Source organism: Natrix helvetica (genome assembly GCF_964273705.1).
Source record: "Natrix helvetica genome assembly, chromosome: 2".
NCBI lineage: Eukaryota > Metazoa > Chordata > Lepidosauria > Squamata > Natricidae > Natrix > Natrix helvetica.
Window position 1 is genome coordinate 31,414,044 of NC_138552.1, and position 14,825 is coordinate 31,428,868.

Here is a 14,825-nt window from a genome sequence, read left to right on the forward strand (position 1 = left end):
TGAACATCGCTTTAAAAGAGAGAATATCAATCAGATTAACATACAAAATCACAAAATCCATGTTATTTGCCCCTTACCTCTCTCCTTTTTTCTTCAGGGTCTTGTTAAGGGATAGGCAATATCCTGGCATTTCCAGGCTGACATTGGCAAACAATTCACACAGTGAAATAGATCTTGTTCAATCCATCTTATTAACTGTCTCTCTTCTGTGGGACCAAAGACAGCTTTTTAAAAATGGTTAATGTTGACCAATAAATCTTTTTATAAAAAGATGTAACTATAAGGCTATAATCTAAGAAACAGATGAAGAATTGCAAGTTCCAGTGATGAAATAAATTGCCCCATCAATGCCTTAATCTTATTTCATTAATATTTGATTTGTAGCAATCATTGAAAATAAATGTTGCCTCAGTCCAATGATTCTAAAATTCCTATGGGTATTTTAAAATACCCATAGCTCAACTTCCACTTTTTTTTCATTAAAGTGTCATTATTTTGGCATTACTGCAAGTCATACTCTTGAACACTTCTATCAGAAAACATTGTATGGATTTAGAGTTTGTGTGATGTTTCATAGTTTTGTAACTGTATAATATTTCAGATTTTGCACTCTTAAGCTCATACTTTATACAAAAAAGTGGCATTTCAGGGAATTATCTGGAATGAACTGATTGACTGGGCTGTGATGGAGTGAAGTTGGGAAAAGTATCCGCAGCCAGGCAGAAATGCTTCTCACCCTATTTCCCTCCCTCACTTATTCATTCATTCATTGGCTCACAACTTTACTCACAAGCATCCAAACCAGTTATTCCAGCTGCCTGTGATAACTGAATCACTCTCTAATGTGATGTCCAGAGACAGCATCCTCCTCCTAGGTTCTTAGATTACAAAAGCAAATGCTGAAAGGAGGGAGGGGTGTGGAGGAGGAAAGGTAATAAACAGACAGCACACACATGGGGAAGCAAAGGCAACTCGAATGTACCAGCTGATACAAGCAAGCAAGAGTGTTGCAGAAAAGAGACCACACCAGCTCTTTGTCGAAGGGAAAGGTTTATTGCGCAAGGTTCAGCAGCGATAGCTCAAGCAGAATCTGAACCCTGAAGGGTAGTTAGCCACAATGTTTTTTTACTCTATTACCCAGGATATTGATCATTGTTCAAAGTACACCTTCTTCCCGTGTCACATAGGCCATGTACACATCAACACCCTAGTGACAGGATATACATTAGCTTTGCTTGACTGCCATATAAGGATATAATTGTACCAAGTTCCTGGCTCCTTTGTTTCAGCCTAGTCAGGCAGATAGGGTGATCAATCTCCTGTTGCATGCTTGAAGGAGTCAGGGCCTTACTGCCCGGCCTAACCTTATCTGGATGTCAACCTTCTACTTTAAGAGGACTATCATTCAACTGCCAGGACTGCTAGTTATGATAAAGAGCAAGTTGGTCTCCCACCAAGTTGGTGGGAGATCAACTTGGACCTTTGCTGGGAACTTGGTAGCAATTAGAAGAAGACAACCAAACTGAAGCAACATCTTGTAGCATCTAGAATAAGAACTTTTAGCAGTAGATGAAGGCTGTATGCGATTGTCCCTCTATAGAAAGTGGCAAGGACAGGGGAAGGACGATGTACTTTTCTCATGTGGCACAGAAAATGCAGGTGCTGCTGCACCCATTTCACCAGTGTGTTGATGTTGAGTGACCAAGATGGCCTACTGGTTAGCTGCACACCCAGAAACCTGATGCTGTTAACCACCTCCACAGGTGAATCATTAGTACACAGAAGTGTATGGCTGTGCCTCCTTCTCTGAAATCGACAATGATCTCTTTCGTTGTTCCAAAGTTTAAAACTAGGCTGTTTTTATTACACCAGTTCACCAAACCTTCTACCTCCTTGTGGCAAGCACCCTCATTGTCATCCTGAACAAGGCCCACTACTGTTGTATCATCCACATATGTTACAATATGATTGGTGGTAAACCATGCACAACAGTCGTGGATCAACGAGGTGAATCATGGCGGTCTTAGGACACTCAGCCCTGAGGAGAACCTGTGCTCAAGAAAATGGTGTCAGTAATATTAGTCCCAACTCGCACATACTGGGGCCTGTCAATAAGAAAATCAAGAATCCAGTTGCACAAAGGAGTATTAAAGCCCAAAAGGCCCAGTTTGTCTACTTAGATGCTGAGGAGCGGTGGTATTCAGTGCTGAACTGAAGTCAACAAACAGAATTTGCACGTGAGTATTTCTTTCCTCTTAAGTGTGCCAAGCTCAGATGGAGAGCAGAAGAAACAGCATCCTCTGTAGAGCGATTTGGATGGTAAGCAAACTGAAGCGAGTCAAATGCTGGAGGGAGGCTAGATACCATAATGTCCTTTATCAGCCTTTCAAAACATTTCATAATGATGGGTGTAAATGTAACTGGACAGTAATCATTGAATGGCGTAATTGTACTTTTTTGGCACTGGCAAAATAATGGCTGTTTTAAAACATGATGAGATGACTGCCTGCTGCAGTGAAAGATCGAAAATATCTGTAAGAAGACAAACCAACTCGTCTGCACATTCCCTAAGAACACAACCAGGGATATTATCTGGGCCTAACTTCAAAGCTAAGCACCTGCTCATCAGGATGGGGTACAGCTTTCCTCACAGGGAAGCTATTTGATGCCTCGAATATTCCAAAATATGTGTTCAGCTCATTTTAAAAGTCAGTGTCACCATCACAACACGATGGAGCCGTCTTATAGTCTATAATGGCCTGGATGCCTTGCCACAGATATCTGGTGTTTATCGGGTCCTGAAAAAAGTTCTGAACTTTCTGACAATTGGCCTGCTTTGCTCTTTTTATGGCCCTTTTCAAATTGGCTCTGGCTGTCCCAAGTGCCAGCATATCATCAGATTTGAAAGCCACATTCCGTGTTGTCAATGCCTTGCAAAACTCATATGTAATCCATAGTTTTTTATTAGCCCTCACAACATTTTTAAGGACACAGACATCCGCAATGCACTTTTGAATATAGGCACACACGGTGGTAGCATCCTCCTCTACATTTATAATATGTTGGTTATCTGATGCCCCAACCTATGCACTCAAAGCAATCTTGTAATGCTTCTACAGCTCCCTCCACCCAAATCCTCACCTGCTTCACTGTTGGTTTCTCTCTGAGAAACTAAGGCTTATATGCAGGAATAAGCAGCAGAGAGAGATGGTCATTTTGCTTGATAAAAAAAAAGATTTTGTGTTTCTATCTCAGCTTCTGATTGGCAAAGATAGGAAATCAGAATGGAATTATCTATGAATCCAAGTGAGCCTAGCTAAAATTAACTGCCATTAAGATGCCCTACTTTTAACTATGTAAATTTCTTTACTCATAGACCTCATCTGTTTAGGTAGAGGCTTCAAGCTATTTACCTCTGCTATATCTTAATCCAGTCTTTCATAACTTGAATGGTCTTCAATTTCTGTCCTTCCTAACCCCAACCTAAATACATCCAAATTACAAGCATTGCCTACTTGTGCAAATGGCAAATTATGCTGCAGAAAAATAAAACAGAAGAGTAATTATGTATTCATTGCTCTGTTTGTCACTAGAAAGGATTCATAACCACTCAGGAGGATTTTAATTCTTTTGATGTTCTACCTTTATCTTACCTTTCTGTTATGAATAACAGATTAACCAAATTCTCTCTGGCAGCCTCCCTTTCTCATGATTTCCTAGCTTAAAAAAAATAGTAATAATTACAATAAACTGCCAACCGTCAAGCTGAACCTCCTGATATGTCCTCCTACGTTTGTCTGTCTGAGATGTTCTTAGTTCTTTCCCCAAAAACATTTCCCTTCAGCTCAGATCTATGAAAATTTAAAGTTTTAAACCTTTTAAACTTCAGATTTTATACTGTGCATTTAGCACACATATAGGGAGGTTCAGATTGAAGTAACAACAGCCTGACAATTGTTTTAAAAAGAGCAATCCAAAAGAAAAATATACTCCAATTAGACCCCAAAGTGGTGATAGCCGGCTACAGATGAAGTCTTCTGCTCAAACTATTACTAATCAGAAGAGAACTTAAATATTAAGATTTATCCAACTACTTGGAGATTCCAGTGTCAGGGTTCTTTTTGCGATGGCACAATCTCAAGACTCGTGCAGATCAACAGCTAATGGAAATCATCTGTAAAAATAAAGTTTTTTTCTTCATAAAGTTCTAAACTGACACTTGCTTTGTACCCTGTTGTCAATTAGTATACTTTCCATATTCCCTTTCTAATAGTTACTAAGTCCCAAGCCAACACCTGTTAAATGTATGAGCAGGGCTGGTTGGCTATTCCCTAAAATAATTTAAGGTATGAGAAGTTATTTTCTTTTACATTCATCCTTTCCTGGTTTTGTTCTGAATATCTCCCCTTGCTGGTGCCTCTGCAATCGCTGTGAACTGTTTATTAAACAAGATTAAAAGTAAAGTAGAATAAAATGTATTATGCCAAGGACAATTTCATGCACCCCTAAACCAATAAAAATCAATAAAACCATGACAGAGATTGTCTAGGGTGGACTAGTGCAGGGGTGTCCAAACTTGGGAACTTTAAGACTTGTGGACTTCAACTCCCAGTATTCCCCAGCCAGCATGGCTGGCTGGGGAATTCTGGGAGTTGAAGTCCACAAGTCTTAAAGTTCCCAAGTTTGGACACCCCTGGACTAGTGGATTGAAGAGGTCTTGGCTTTTGACAGCTTTGCTGCTACTATTCCTGCTTCTGCTTTGCTGCCAGCTTCACCTTTGCTTTTGGCTGCCTATGCACTTTTTTTGGTGCTGCCATCCTGACTTTTTCTTGACGACTGTTTCATTCATTCTTTCTTTTTTAAATCATTAAGGACTATTATTGCAGTAGCAAAAAAACTAAAAGAAAAAATAGAAAATATAAAGAGGAAGGAAGGAGGGAAGGAAGGAGGGAGGGAACAGAAGAGAGAGAGAGAGAGAGAAAGAAAGAAAGAGAGAGAGAGAGAGAGAGAGAGAGAGAGAGAGAAAGAAAGAAAGAAAGAAAGAAAGAAAGAAAGAAAGAAAGAAAGAAAGAAAGAAAGAAAGAAAGAAAGAATTAATTTTATGGAGCCACCTTCAGTCCACCACCAGTGTTTTTGATTTTTTTAGCCAATCTCCTGCTAGCTAAGTCTCTACCTCCCTAATCTACATGACCATTAGCTGGCATTCTTAGTCACTTTCTCCCCTGGACTTCTTTTGTACTTCCTGTCCACCCTCTAACATGGCAGCTGATCTTCTTGATACCTTTGGCCCTTCTTGTTTGACTCCTACACTAATTTTGGCTGCCAAAACTATTCCATGTTTCTGGCTTTCTCTCTTCAGTTCTTATCCTGGAATTTATCAAGAGGTGACAGTTGGATGGAGCTTTTGGCAGCTTTCTCCCTGCCAGCAATAGCCATGTGCAGACTTCAGCCTGGGTTTTTTGAAACAGGCTGGCTTTGCTTCACATCCCATGATAAGTAGGTCATATATAAAGGACAAGCCAGGATTGGGGGAAGAAAGCCACAGGTATTCTTCATTATCTATCCAGCCTCTCACCCATTAATTAGATGCTTCTGAGGGAAGTGGAAGCATCTAACTCTTCACTAAGCCCCTCCTCACAGATTTCAACTTCCTTTTTAAAACAAACAAACAAAAAAAAAACCCTCTTTCTTATGTCCAACAGAGGCAGGAATAGGGATATTCTAACTATGTATGTGTTAAGGAGCGATCTTACCCTGGTGATTGTGGCTTTGAGTTTGCTGGCTACCATGCAGGCTATGGTCACAAAAGGGACATAAATGAAAAACTGCCTTTGATAGAGTGATTGTTGTTTTTTCCTTATCAAACAAAATGCTCCATTTCTGATGTCTTAGCTTAAGGGCAGCAAATCAGAAACTTTTCTAACAATTTAACCTAGTGCTTCCCAAATCTGGGTGGTATAATAATAATAATAATAATAATAATAATAATAATAATAATAATAATAATAACAACAACAACAACAACAACAACAACAACAACAACAACAGTAAAGAATTGGAGTGCATCTGGACCAGATGAGATTTTCAGGCATTTCTTGATCCAGCTGTGGGGAACTGAATCAAACGCTTTCTTATAGTCTATCCAAGCCATGAACAGCTTGGTTTGTCTTTTCTTTGAATTCTTTAGGATTAGCTTGTCAATCAGAAGTTGGTCCTTTGTTCCTCTTGAATTTTTGCAGCATCCTTTCTGTTCTACAGGAAGCAAGTCATTTCTTCCCAAGTATCCGTAAATTTGGTTTGCAATGATACCAGTAGGGAGTTTGCATGTTGTTGGCAAACAGGTGATTGGCCTATAGTTTCCAGAGTCCTTTCCATTTTCTTTATCTTTTTGGATCAAAAATGTCCTTCCAGTTGTCATCCATTCATCATTTTCAGGTGCTTTTAAGATCTGATTCATTTGGCCTGCCAATCTTTCATACATACTTGTAAGTGCCTTTAGCCAGAAATCATGTAGCTCATCTGGTCCAGGTGCACTCCAATTCTTCACTTTTCTTGACTGCCTTTGCACCATTTCTTTTGTTATTTTCATGTCTTCCATTTTATGCACTTTAATAGAATCCTCAACCTGCTTGATCCATATTGCATTTCTGTTGTGCTTCTTGTTGTTTTCCCACAAATTCTTCCAGAATTTCAGAGCTTTCTCTTTATCAGGCTTTTCATTTGTTGTTACTCCATCTCCACTTTCTAAGCTCTTATAAAACTGGTGCTGATTTTCTCTGAACTGTGAGTTTTCCTTGAACTAAGTTACTCGATTTTCATACTGTTTAATCTTTTCAGCAATGGCAACAGCCCTCTTCTTCAGCTCTTCGATTACTACTGCAATCTCCTTATTCTCCAAATCGTATCTTGCTTCCAGGCTGCTTTTGACCTGCTTTAGCTGACCTTGCCTTAGGTTCTTCAAGTTGCTCAAGTCTCCACGAAATTTTTTGATCTTCAATTCCAACCGAATTTTCCACTTAGGTTTCCCCTTCTTGCCTCTTTGGTTCCTTTGTATTTTCAAACCCAATTCTTTGGTGGTTATGAAGGCTGCAGCATACATCAGCTGGTTTGTTTCAGCTAATGTAGTGGTTTGAATGGTTTGCACAGCCTCATTGACCTTTTTTAGTACATTTCTCAATTCTTTCCGGTTCACTTGGTTCAGCTTTAGCAAACATGTTCTTTCAGCATCTTCCATTTGATGCTTTGTTTTCTCAGCTAATTGAGCTCTATCTGTTGGTGCTTGCTCTTCAGTGCTTCCTTGTTCTTTATCTTCATCCATTTCAGCAGCCTCTTCCTCTGTTTCTTCCTCAGTTTGCTTTTGAGTCTGCAAATCATTCTTGATGTTACTCTTCTTTGTTGATATACTCAGACCATTAGTTGCTTTCTCTTCAATTCCTGTTAATTCTGCTGTAGTGAAAAATCTGTGGCTCAGAATTACACGTCATTGGTCCATTAGCCTTTGTTCACTGATATCACAGTCTGTGTGGTTCACCTTCCAAATCCACGGTTTTCTGGCTCAGTCTGATAGTAAGCTTCCTTAATAGAGATGTTTTCTTCCCTAGTCCAGATTTTTCGCTTTTTTGCTTTTTCTTCCAGTAGCTTGTTGGCTCCGTGCCCTGGTTGCCTGGCAAAGGGAGCTTTGCTTTATTTCATATTTCTAGACCGCCCCCTCTCCCAAAAGGGACTCGGGGTGGTGTACAGTCAATGGAATACATAAAAAGAATACATAAATATATATATACACATACTTAAATATTTAAATACTTAAATGCTTAAATGGAGGAGGTTATAAAAACTGTACATTCAAGTAAAGCATTTAAAATACAATATTTAAAAAACAACCCCTAAAAAGTTACCCCAGAAATTCCCAATTAAAAAATATCTGCCAGGAGGTAAAATAAAACTATGAATGGGCCAAGCCGGCTAATCGAAACAGGTGAGTCTTTAGTTTTTGTCGGAAGGAGCGGAAGTCGGTGGTAGTTCTGATATCGGAGGGGAGGTCATTCCAGAGGGTTGGGCCCATCACAGAGAAGGCTCTACTCCTAGGCGCCGCCCGTTGGCATTGCTTGGTGGACGGCACCAGGAGAAGTCCCTCCCTGTGAGAGCGAATTGGTCGCAGGGATGTGTGCGGCAGGATGCAATCCCGCAGGTAACTAGGTCCTGTGCCATGGAGCGCTTTAAAGATGGTAATCAATACCTTGAAACGCACCCGAAAAACCACAGGCAGCCAGTGCAGCTCGCGCAGGAGAGGTGTTATGTGGGAGTACCTAGTACTCCCCGTAATGGCCCGCGCGGCTGCGTTCTGGACTAACTGTAGTCTTCGGGCGCGTCCCAGGGGAAGCCCCATGTAGAGGGCATTGCTGAGCCCTGTAGCTCATTTTGCACAGGATGCCAGGAGCCATAGCATCCAACGGAACCCTTGTTAATCTGGGTGACGGTTCAGCTAGCATAAATTTCATTTTTCTCGTATTCACCATGTTTGAATGGGTTGTGGAGCAAATTTTGTCTGGCCCTTCACCTAAGACCTGTCTGATATGGTTGCACCTGTTCAGCATAGCCCTTAGGATCACTAGACCATGCAAGCCTCTCCACCACGACGTAAAGCTCCTCGGAGGGGTTGTTGTTGTTGTTGTTGTTGTTGTTGTTGTTGTTGTTGTTGTTATTACTTACCCAAATTGTGGTAAGTTATTTGGGTAATGACACAAAAAAAACCCATTACGGAATCACAAGAGAGATATCTAAATTGACTTAAAGTGTTTAACCTACACTGGGTAAAAAGGACTTTCTGATAAGTGATTTTGGGTAATAAAGAAAAAAGTATGGGAAGCATTGACTTAACCCATTTTCCTAATGTGTTCAATAATAAGAGGATAGTCTAATTTTTACTCCTTGTGTCACTAGGCAAATGGGATTATGTGGGACAGCTTTTTTGTGAAACAAAGGAGAAATTCTTTCTATTCAGTTTTCTCAGTAGGATCCCAACTAATGAGATATTTTAGAGAGCAATGCTGAGCCCTGCCAACAAATAGGGGGTTGTCACTGTTACTCAGTCGCTAAATGCCCTTTTTATTATGAACCCACCATGGGATACTAAGTAGTCATGGGCACGTTTTTAACAAGTATTCATGATGCCACTAATTGTTTTTGCTCTGACAGATTATTACTGCCATTTCTGTGTACGAATCTAACATTGTTTTGTACAGGTTATTCTTGCAATACTCCCGAGTACACAAATCACACAGTGAGGCACATACTAGCCAAGCCCATTTCAGTCTTAATATATTAACGAGGTTCTCCCATATAACACCTCTCCTGCGCGAGCTGCACTGGCTTCCTGTAGCCTACCGGGTGCGCTTCAAGGTGTTAGTCACCATCTTTAAAGCGCTCCATGGCACAGGGCCTAGTTACCTGCGGGATCGCGTCCTGCCCCACACATCCCTGTGACCTATTCGCTCGCACAGAGAGGGACTTCTCCGGGTGCCGTCCTCCAGAGAGTGTCAGAGGGCGGCGCCCAGGAGTAGGGCCTTCTCTGTGATGGGCCCTACCCTTTGGAATGACCTCCCCCCAGACATTAGGACAACAACTGACCTCCGCTCCTTCCGTATTAAACTTAAGACCCACCTGTTTCGACTAGCCAGCCTGGCTTAAATTTAGAGCTTCCCCACCTCTTGGGCATTTTTAATTGTTAATTTTAATTTTATATTTTAACTGTTATTGGGGTTTTAATTGTCTTAAAGTACTGTAATTTATTTATTTATTTTCCACCTCCTCCATATTATATTGTTGTGTCCGTTGCTATTGTACGTCGCCCCGAGTCCCTGGGGGGAGAGGGGGCGACTAAGAAGTCAAATTAAATAAATAAAAAAATTATAAAAAGGTCAGTCCAGGAGATATGAAAAACAGAAGAAATTAGGTTAATTGAGTAAGTCATGGTTCATTTAATGACAGGAAAGTGTGTCAGGGAAATAGCCTGTGAAAAAAGAAAGGGGATTCAATTACTTGGTTGAAGATATTTGAAAGTGGCATTTCCCACATCTAATTCAAAATGTGCAGCTACAGCAGTGTCACAGGAATTCAGTTCTGTTCCAGTAACTGAAGCACTTGTCAAAAAACATTGACCTACTATTACTTTTATCAAATCACTGCTAATAGGATTACCAGATTCATGGAAGATTTGTCAGAAACTGCTAAAATCTTATCAGTATAAAAGTCCTCAACATAATGATTCCACAAATTAAACAGATGCTTTAATGAAAAAACATGCTTTATTTTCCTGTGACCTGACAGGCATTGCATCTCAATGCAAGGTTCTGGGATTATTATATCAGATTTATTTCTATGCTTGTAACTATGACCATACATTGTGACATTATAGTATATCTTGACAGGAAGAGATCAAATATTAACCTCTTTAAAATCTATGGATCAGCACACAGCTGCTAAAAGCAAGGAAGCAAAGCTGGTAGAAGTTCTACCATGTATTAAACTTCATGGCTGCCATCTGAAACTGATTTTCATTTATCCAGAAGACTCTTTACCAAAATTTATTGAGAATAAAGTACAAAATTATTTCTTATTTAGAACTAACTAGACAACCCCTGTCTCAATGGGTCATCATTTCAGAGATACTTCCTTACATTAACACAGGGGTGGCGAACAAGTTCGACAAAAAGAGCCAAAATTTTAAACTGTGAGAGTCAGAGAGCCACACCACGCAGTGACCTGCCAAAACAGACAAACATTCACACAAAAGCATATAATTTTAACAATAATATATTAAACACATAATATAACATGCTCAGTCAGGTGTTTTTTGTTATAAATTTTTATAAACCCATTAGAGCTGCAACGGAAGGCAACGGAAATATTTTTAGACACAAAGCTTTTGACAAGTTAAAATTCACAGTAAATGGAATAATCTCTACAATCTTTTAATATGGAAAGTCAAAGGCAAGGATGGGCATTTTCTCTTTTATTATTTATAATTGGTTAGGACAGGGGTGTCCAAACTTGGCTGGGGAATTCTGGGAGTTGAAGTCCACAAGTCTTAAAGTTCCCAAGTTTGGACACCCCTGGGTTAGGAGGTCCTGGCGGGCCAGAACTGAAAAGCTAAACAAATATTTCAGCTAAAGATTCAGGTAGAAAGAGATACAAGATGAAATGCTATGCAAATGATATAGTAGTAACGATTATGCAAACACAAAGCTCCATAAGATACTAATGGCAGAATTCAAAGATTTTTGGCTACCTTTTAGAGATAAAAAATTAAATGAAAAGTAAGATAATAAGGCATTCAATTTCCAATGGAAAAAAAACATGAAAAGGAGGATTGGGATATGAGAAAAATATAGTGAAATATCTAGAACTCTTATTTAATAGGATATAATAATAATACATTTGAAAACAATTATAACAAATTATTGAATGAAATGAACAATTCCTTGAAACTTAGATATTATCTAAGATAAATGTTTTATTCCAAATGGCACCAACTGGAAGCTGGGTGGTGGGGTGGGGGAGCAAGATTCAAAATCATACAAGACTCAAAAGAAAGATATAGAGGAGCAGCATTTCTTAATCTTAGACTGGATTACAAAGCAAATTGTCTTAATCTTATTTAAAGATAAAATTGAACAATCACCTCTGTGGTCCCTTCCAACCCTGTGATTCTATGGGTTTGGTATATCTACAAATGATTGGCAGATCACCAATCTTTTCCAACTTCCAGTATTTTAAGTTAAATGAAATGTTAAAAATTTAGAAAGATCTCTGCCATAGCCACCATTCTGATAATTGCTTGTCTTTTAACTTCAGTATAATGATTAATTCATTGCATTTGAATTAATCTATTTCCTTGGACACTTTGATCTCTAGTAACTAAGATATAAGTTTGTATTTTTTAAAATATAGAATACTTGATTCATGATGAGGTGCAATAGGTGACTGACAGTACTGCTACAACCTTCCTCTGACTACTTAGCATTTTATTCTGATTAGCAAAGTTCAAGTTCTAATGGCTGGTTTTTTTGTATTTTTTAAAAAAAGTGGACTCCACAACCCAAAGTCTCCATTCCCCTAATTATTACCCATCTTCCACTTCATCTTAACTTAAGACTTCATCTTAACTTAACACGCGGCTCGCGGCCAAAATGAATGAGGCTTTTTGCCTCTTACCATTATTTAGTATACTGTGGCTCAGATCGCGCGCTAAACCCGGAAGTACGGTCGACGCGACGACGCTTGCCTGCGCTCCACCAGCTTGGCTGGGAACGGAAGCGCGCGATCCGAGCCACAGTATACTAAATAATGGTAAGAGGCAAAGAGCCTCATTTATTTTGGCCGCGAGCCGCATGCGGCTCGCGAGCCACATGTTCGCCACCCCTACATTAACAGATCTAAACACAATGACCAGTAGAAACAGGAGTGATGTCTAACTTCCTGCTACTTTCCCCTTGGGGTTCCTTGTGGGAGGATAGCAGGAAGCATCAGAAATCGTCCGTCCCTCCCTCTTCCTTCAGGGAATTTAAGTTCAGGGGAGGTATGCAGGGAAGGCAGTGCAAGTGAAGGAGAGTGCGTGGAGGTGCACAAGAGATGTTGCCTAGGTTGGGGAAGGAAAGCAGGGGGAGGGGACACAGGTTAGGGAAAGCACAAAGAAAGGTGGAACAAGTTGACAGAATGCACAGGGGGTTGGCATAGACTCAGAAGGTTGCACTGGGGGGTCTTCCCTCCCTCTCTTCCTTCTTCTATTCCTTTTCCTTTCCAGAAAGCAGAGAGGGAGAGAGCAGGGGATTACAAGACTGACTGGGAAACTGTCACAAAATGTTGAATATGAAGATCATGTGACCACAGCAGAGGCACAGCAGCAAAGCAGCATCCAGTAGCACTAAAGCATATATATACTGTTCCGTGATGTGCAGTCAAGTGAGGCAAGGGGGGCACAGCCTCACCACTGTCATCATGAAAAGAAAAAAAATGTAAAAGGAAAAAGGTGAGAGCTGAGGTCAGGCGAGCTAGTTGCTGCCTCACCGTGGATGACTCTGCTTAACTGTTTAAAAAAGCCTCTAAAAAAGTGCCCTCTACTATGAGGCAGGGGAACCGCATGCCTCATCTAGTCTGACTCTAGGCGTTTTATGATCACTCGAGCAGAGTTAAGCAAGGGTTAAAAGCCTAAAAATTCCAGACATAGGTGGGGCATGCCGTTCTCCTGCTTCATAGTAGAGGGCGCTCATTTGGGCGGGGCTTCTTCAGAAGACCCGAGGCAAGAGCAGAGTTGAAATCCTCTCTGAAACAGCTGGAAAAGGTACATGAAGGTCAGAGGGAGGGGGAGGAATTCAAACTTCATCCTCCTGGTGTGGGCCTTTGGGAAAAGGCTGGAGGGAAGGACTCTGGCTCGCTTGTCCTCTCCCTGGGGTGTAGTTTGATTGCAGGCAGAGCCACGTTGCCTTTTCAAACCTGTAATCAGTGAAGCTGGGCTGGGGGAAAGGGTATGTGCTCCAGTATGGCTCTTTGACTGGCTTCCTGCCTCCTCCTGTGGTCTCCTCACTGGTGCTCTTTCCTCCAATCCAACTCTCTCTGTGTGTGGGGGGGGGTTGTGTTTGTTTAAGAGAGTGAATGAGTGAGATAGATGGAAGTGGGTAGGAGAGATAGTCCAATCCAACTTTTGTGTGTGTGTGTGTGTTTGAGAGAGGGAGGGAGAGAGGAAAGAAGGAGGGGAAGGAAGAAGAAAAAGAAAAAGAAAGAAGGAGCAAAGGAGAAAAACAAATGCTGTCGCTTTAAATCGGAACTGAGCATGCCTGGCTGTGGAATTCTGGGGGTTGAAGTCCACAAGTCTAAAAAAAATTGAAACCCACCATTGTGTCAGTGCCTCACCAGCCATAAACCTCACCGCACGTCACTGATAGTGTTACATTTTTGCTGATAAATAAATGAAGGGAGACTAATGTAGATCTATTTCAAGCTATTTAGCTGTCATCAGCTAGCCATACCCTTGCTGGGATTCAAACTTGGGCTGCTTACATATTAGGCAGTTGCATTAACCTCTAAGCCACAAGTTCTTCTCCCTTTATCAGCTGAGCCAGTGGAGAGATTAAGTGTTTCTCTGAGCACCTGGTCTATCCAAATATGGGAGGGAGCATACAACAAAATGGTTTGTAATGTAAGCGATTGCCTGGAAGGCTCCTGGAGTGGGACTGAAAGGCGAAAGGGAAGCAGTATTCTCCTTCCCATATTTGGGTAGACCGGGTGCTCAGAAACACACACACAGAGAGAGAGAGAGGTATGCCCAAATATGGGAGGGAGCATACTGCTTTCGTTTCGCCTTTCAGCCCCACTCCAGGAGCTTCCAGACAGAAAAACCATTTTGTATTGCAGATAAGGGAAGAGAGCTTGTGGCTTGGAGGTTAATATAATTAAGTATAAGTATAAGTGTAATCTTTATTGTCATTGTACTTAAATACAACGAAACTGGTTTTAATCTCACTGGTGCAAAATTATAACAGAAAGAAAAAAAGAAAGAAAAAGAAAAAAACTAGCGTGTGCATGGAGTGATTGTGGTTGTATTTAAGTCTCACAGCCCAAGGATAAAACCTGTTTAAACTTTAAACCTGTTTCTTCGGCTGGCTATACTTTGATGTCTTCTGCCTGATGGTAGAAGTGCAAAGAGACACTGACCAGGGTGTGAATCATCTCTGAGTATCTTCCTTATCTGCTAAAGCAGCGAAATCTGGCGATGTCATCCAGTGGTGTCAGAGGGCAACCAATGGTTTCTTGTGCCGAATTGATCACTC

At 40.7% G+C, this 14,825-nt stretch overlaps 1 protein-coding gene across 1 annotated transcript in view; it reads left to right on the forward strand.

Moving 5' to 3' along the window:
* Positions 1–2,014: 2,014 nt before the first annotated feature.
* RNF180 (ring finger protein 180) overlaps positions 2,015–14,825 on the forward strand; it is a gene marked incomplete at its 5' end in the record, with an annotated part of 47,716 nt that continues 34,905 nt past the window's right edge. The window contains 1 exon segment of the mRNA XM_081940646.1: positions 2,015–2,196. Coding sequence (XP_081796772.1) covers positions 2,015–2,196 — 182 coding nt within the window.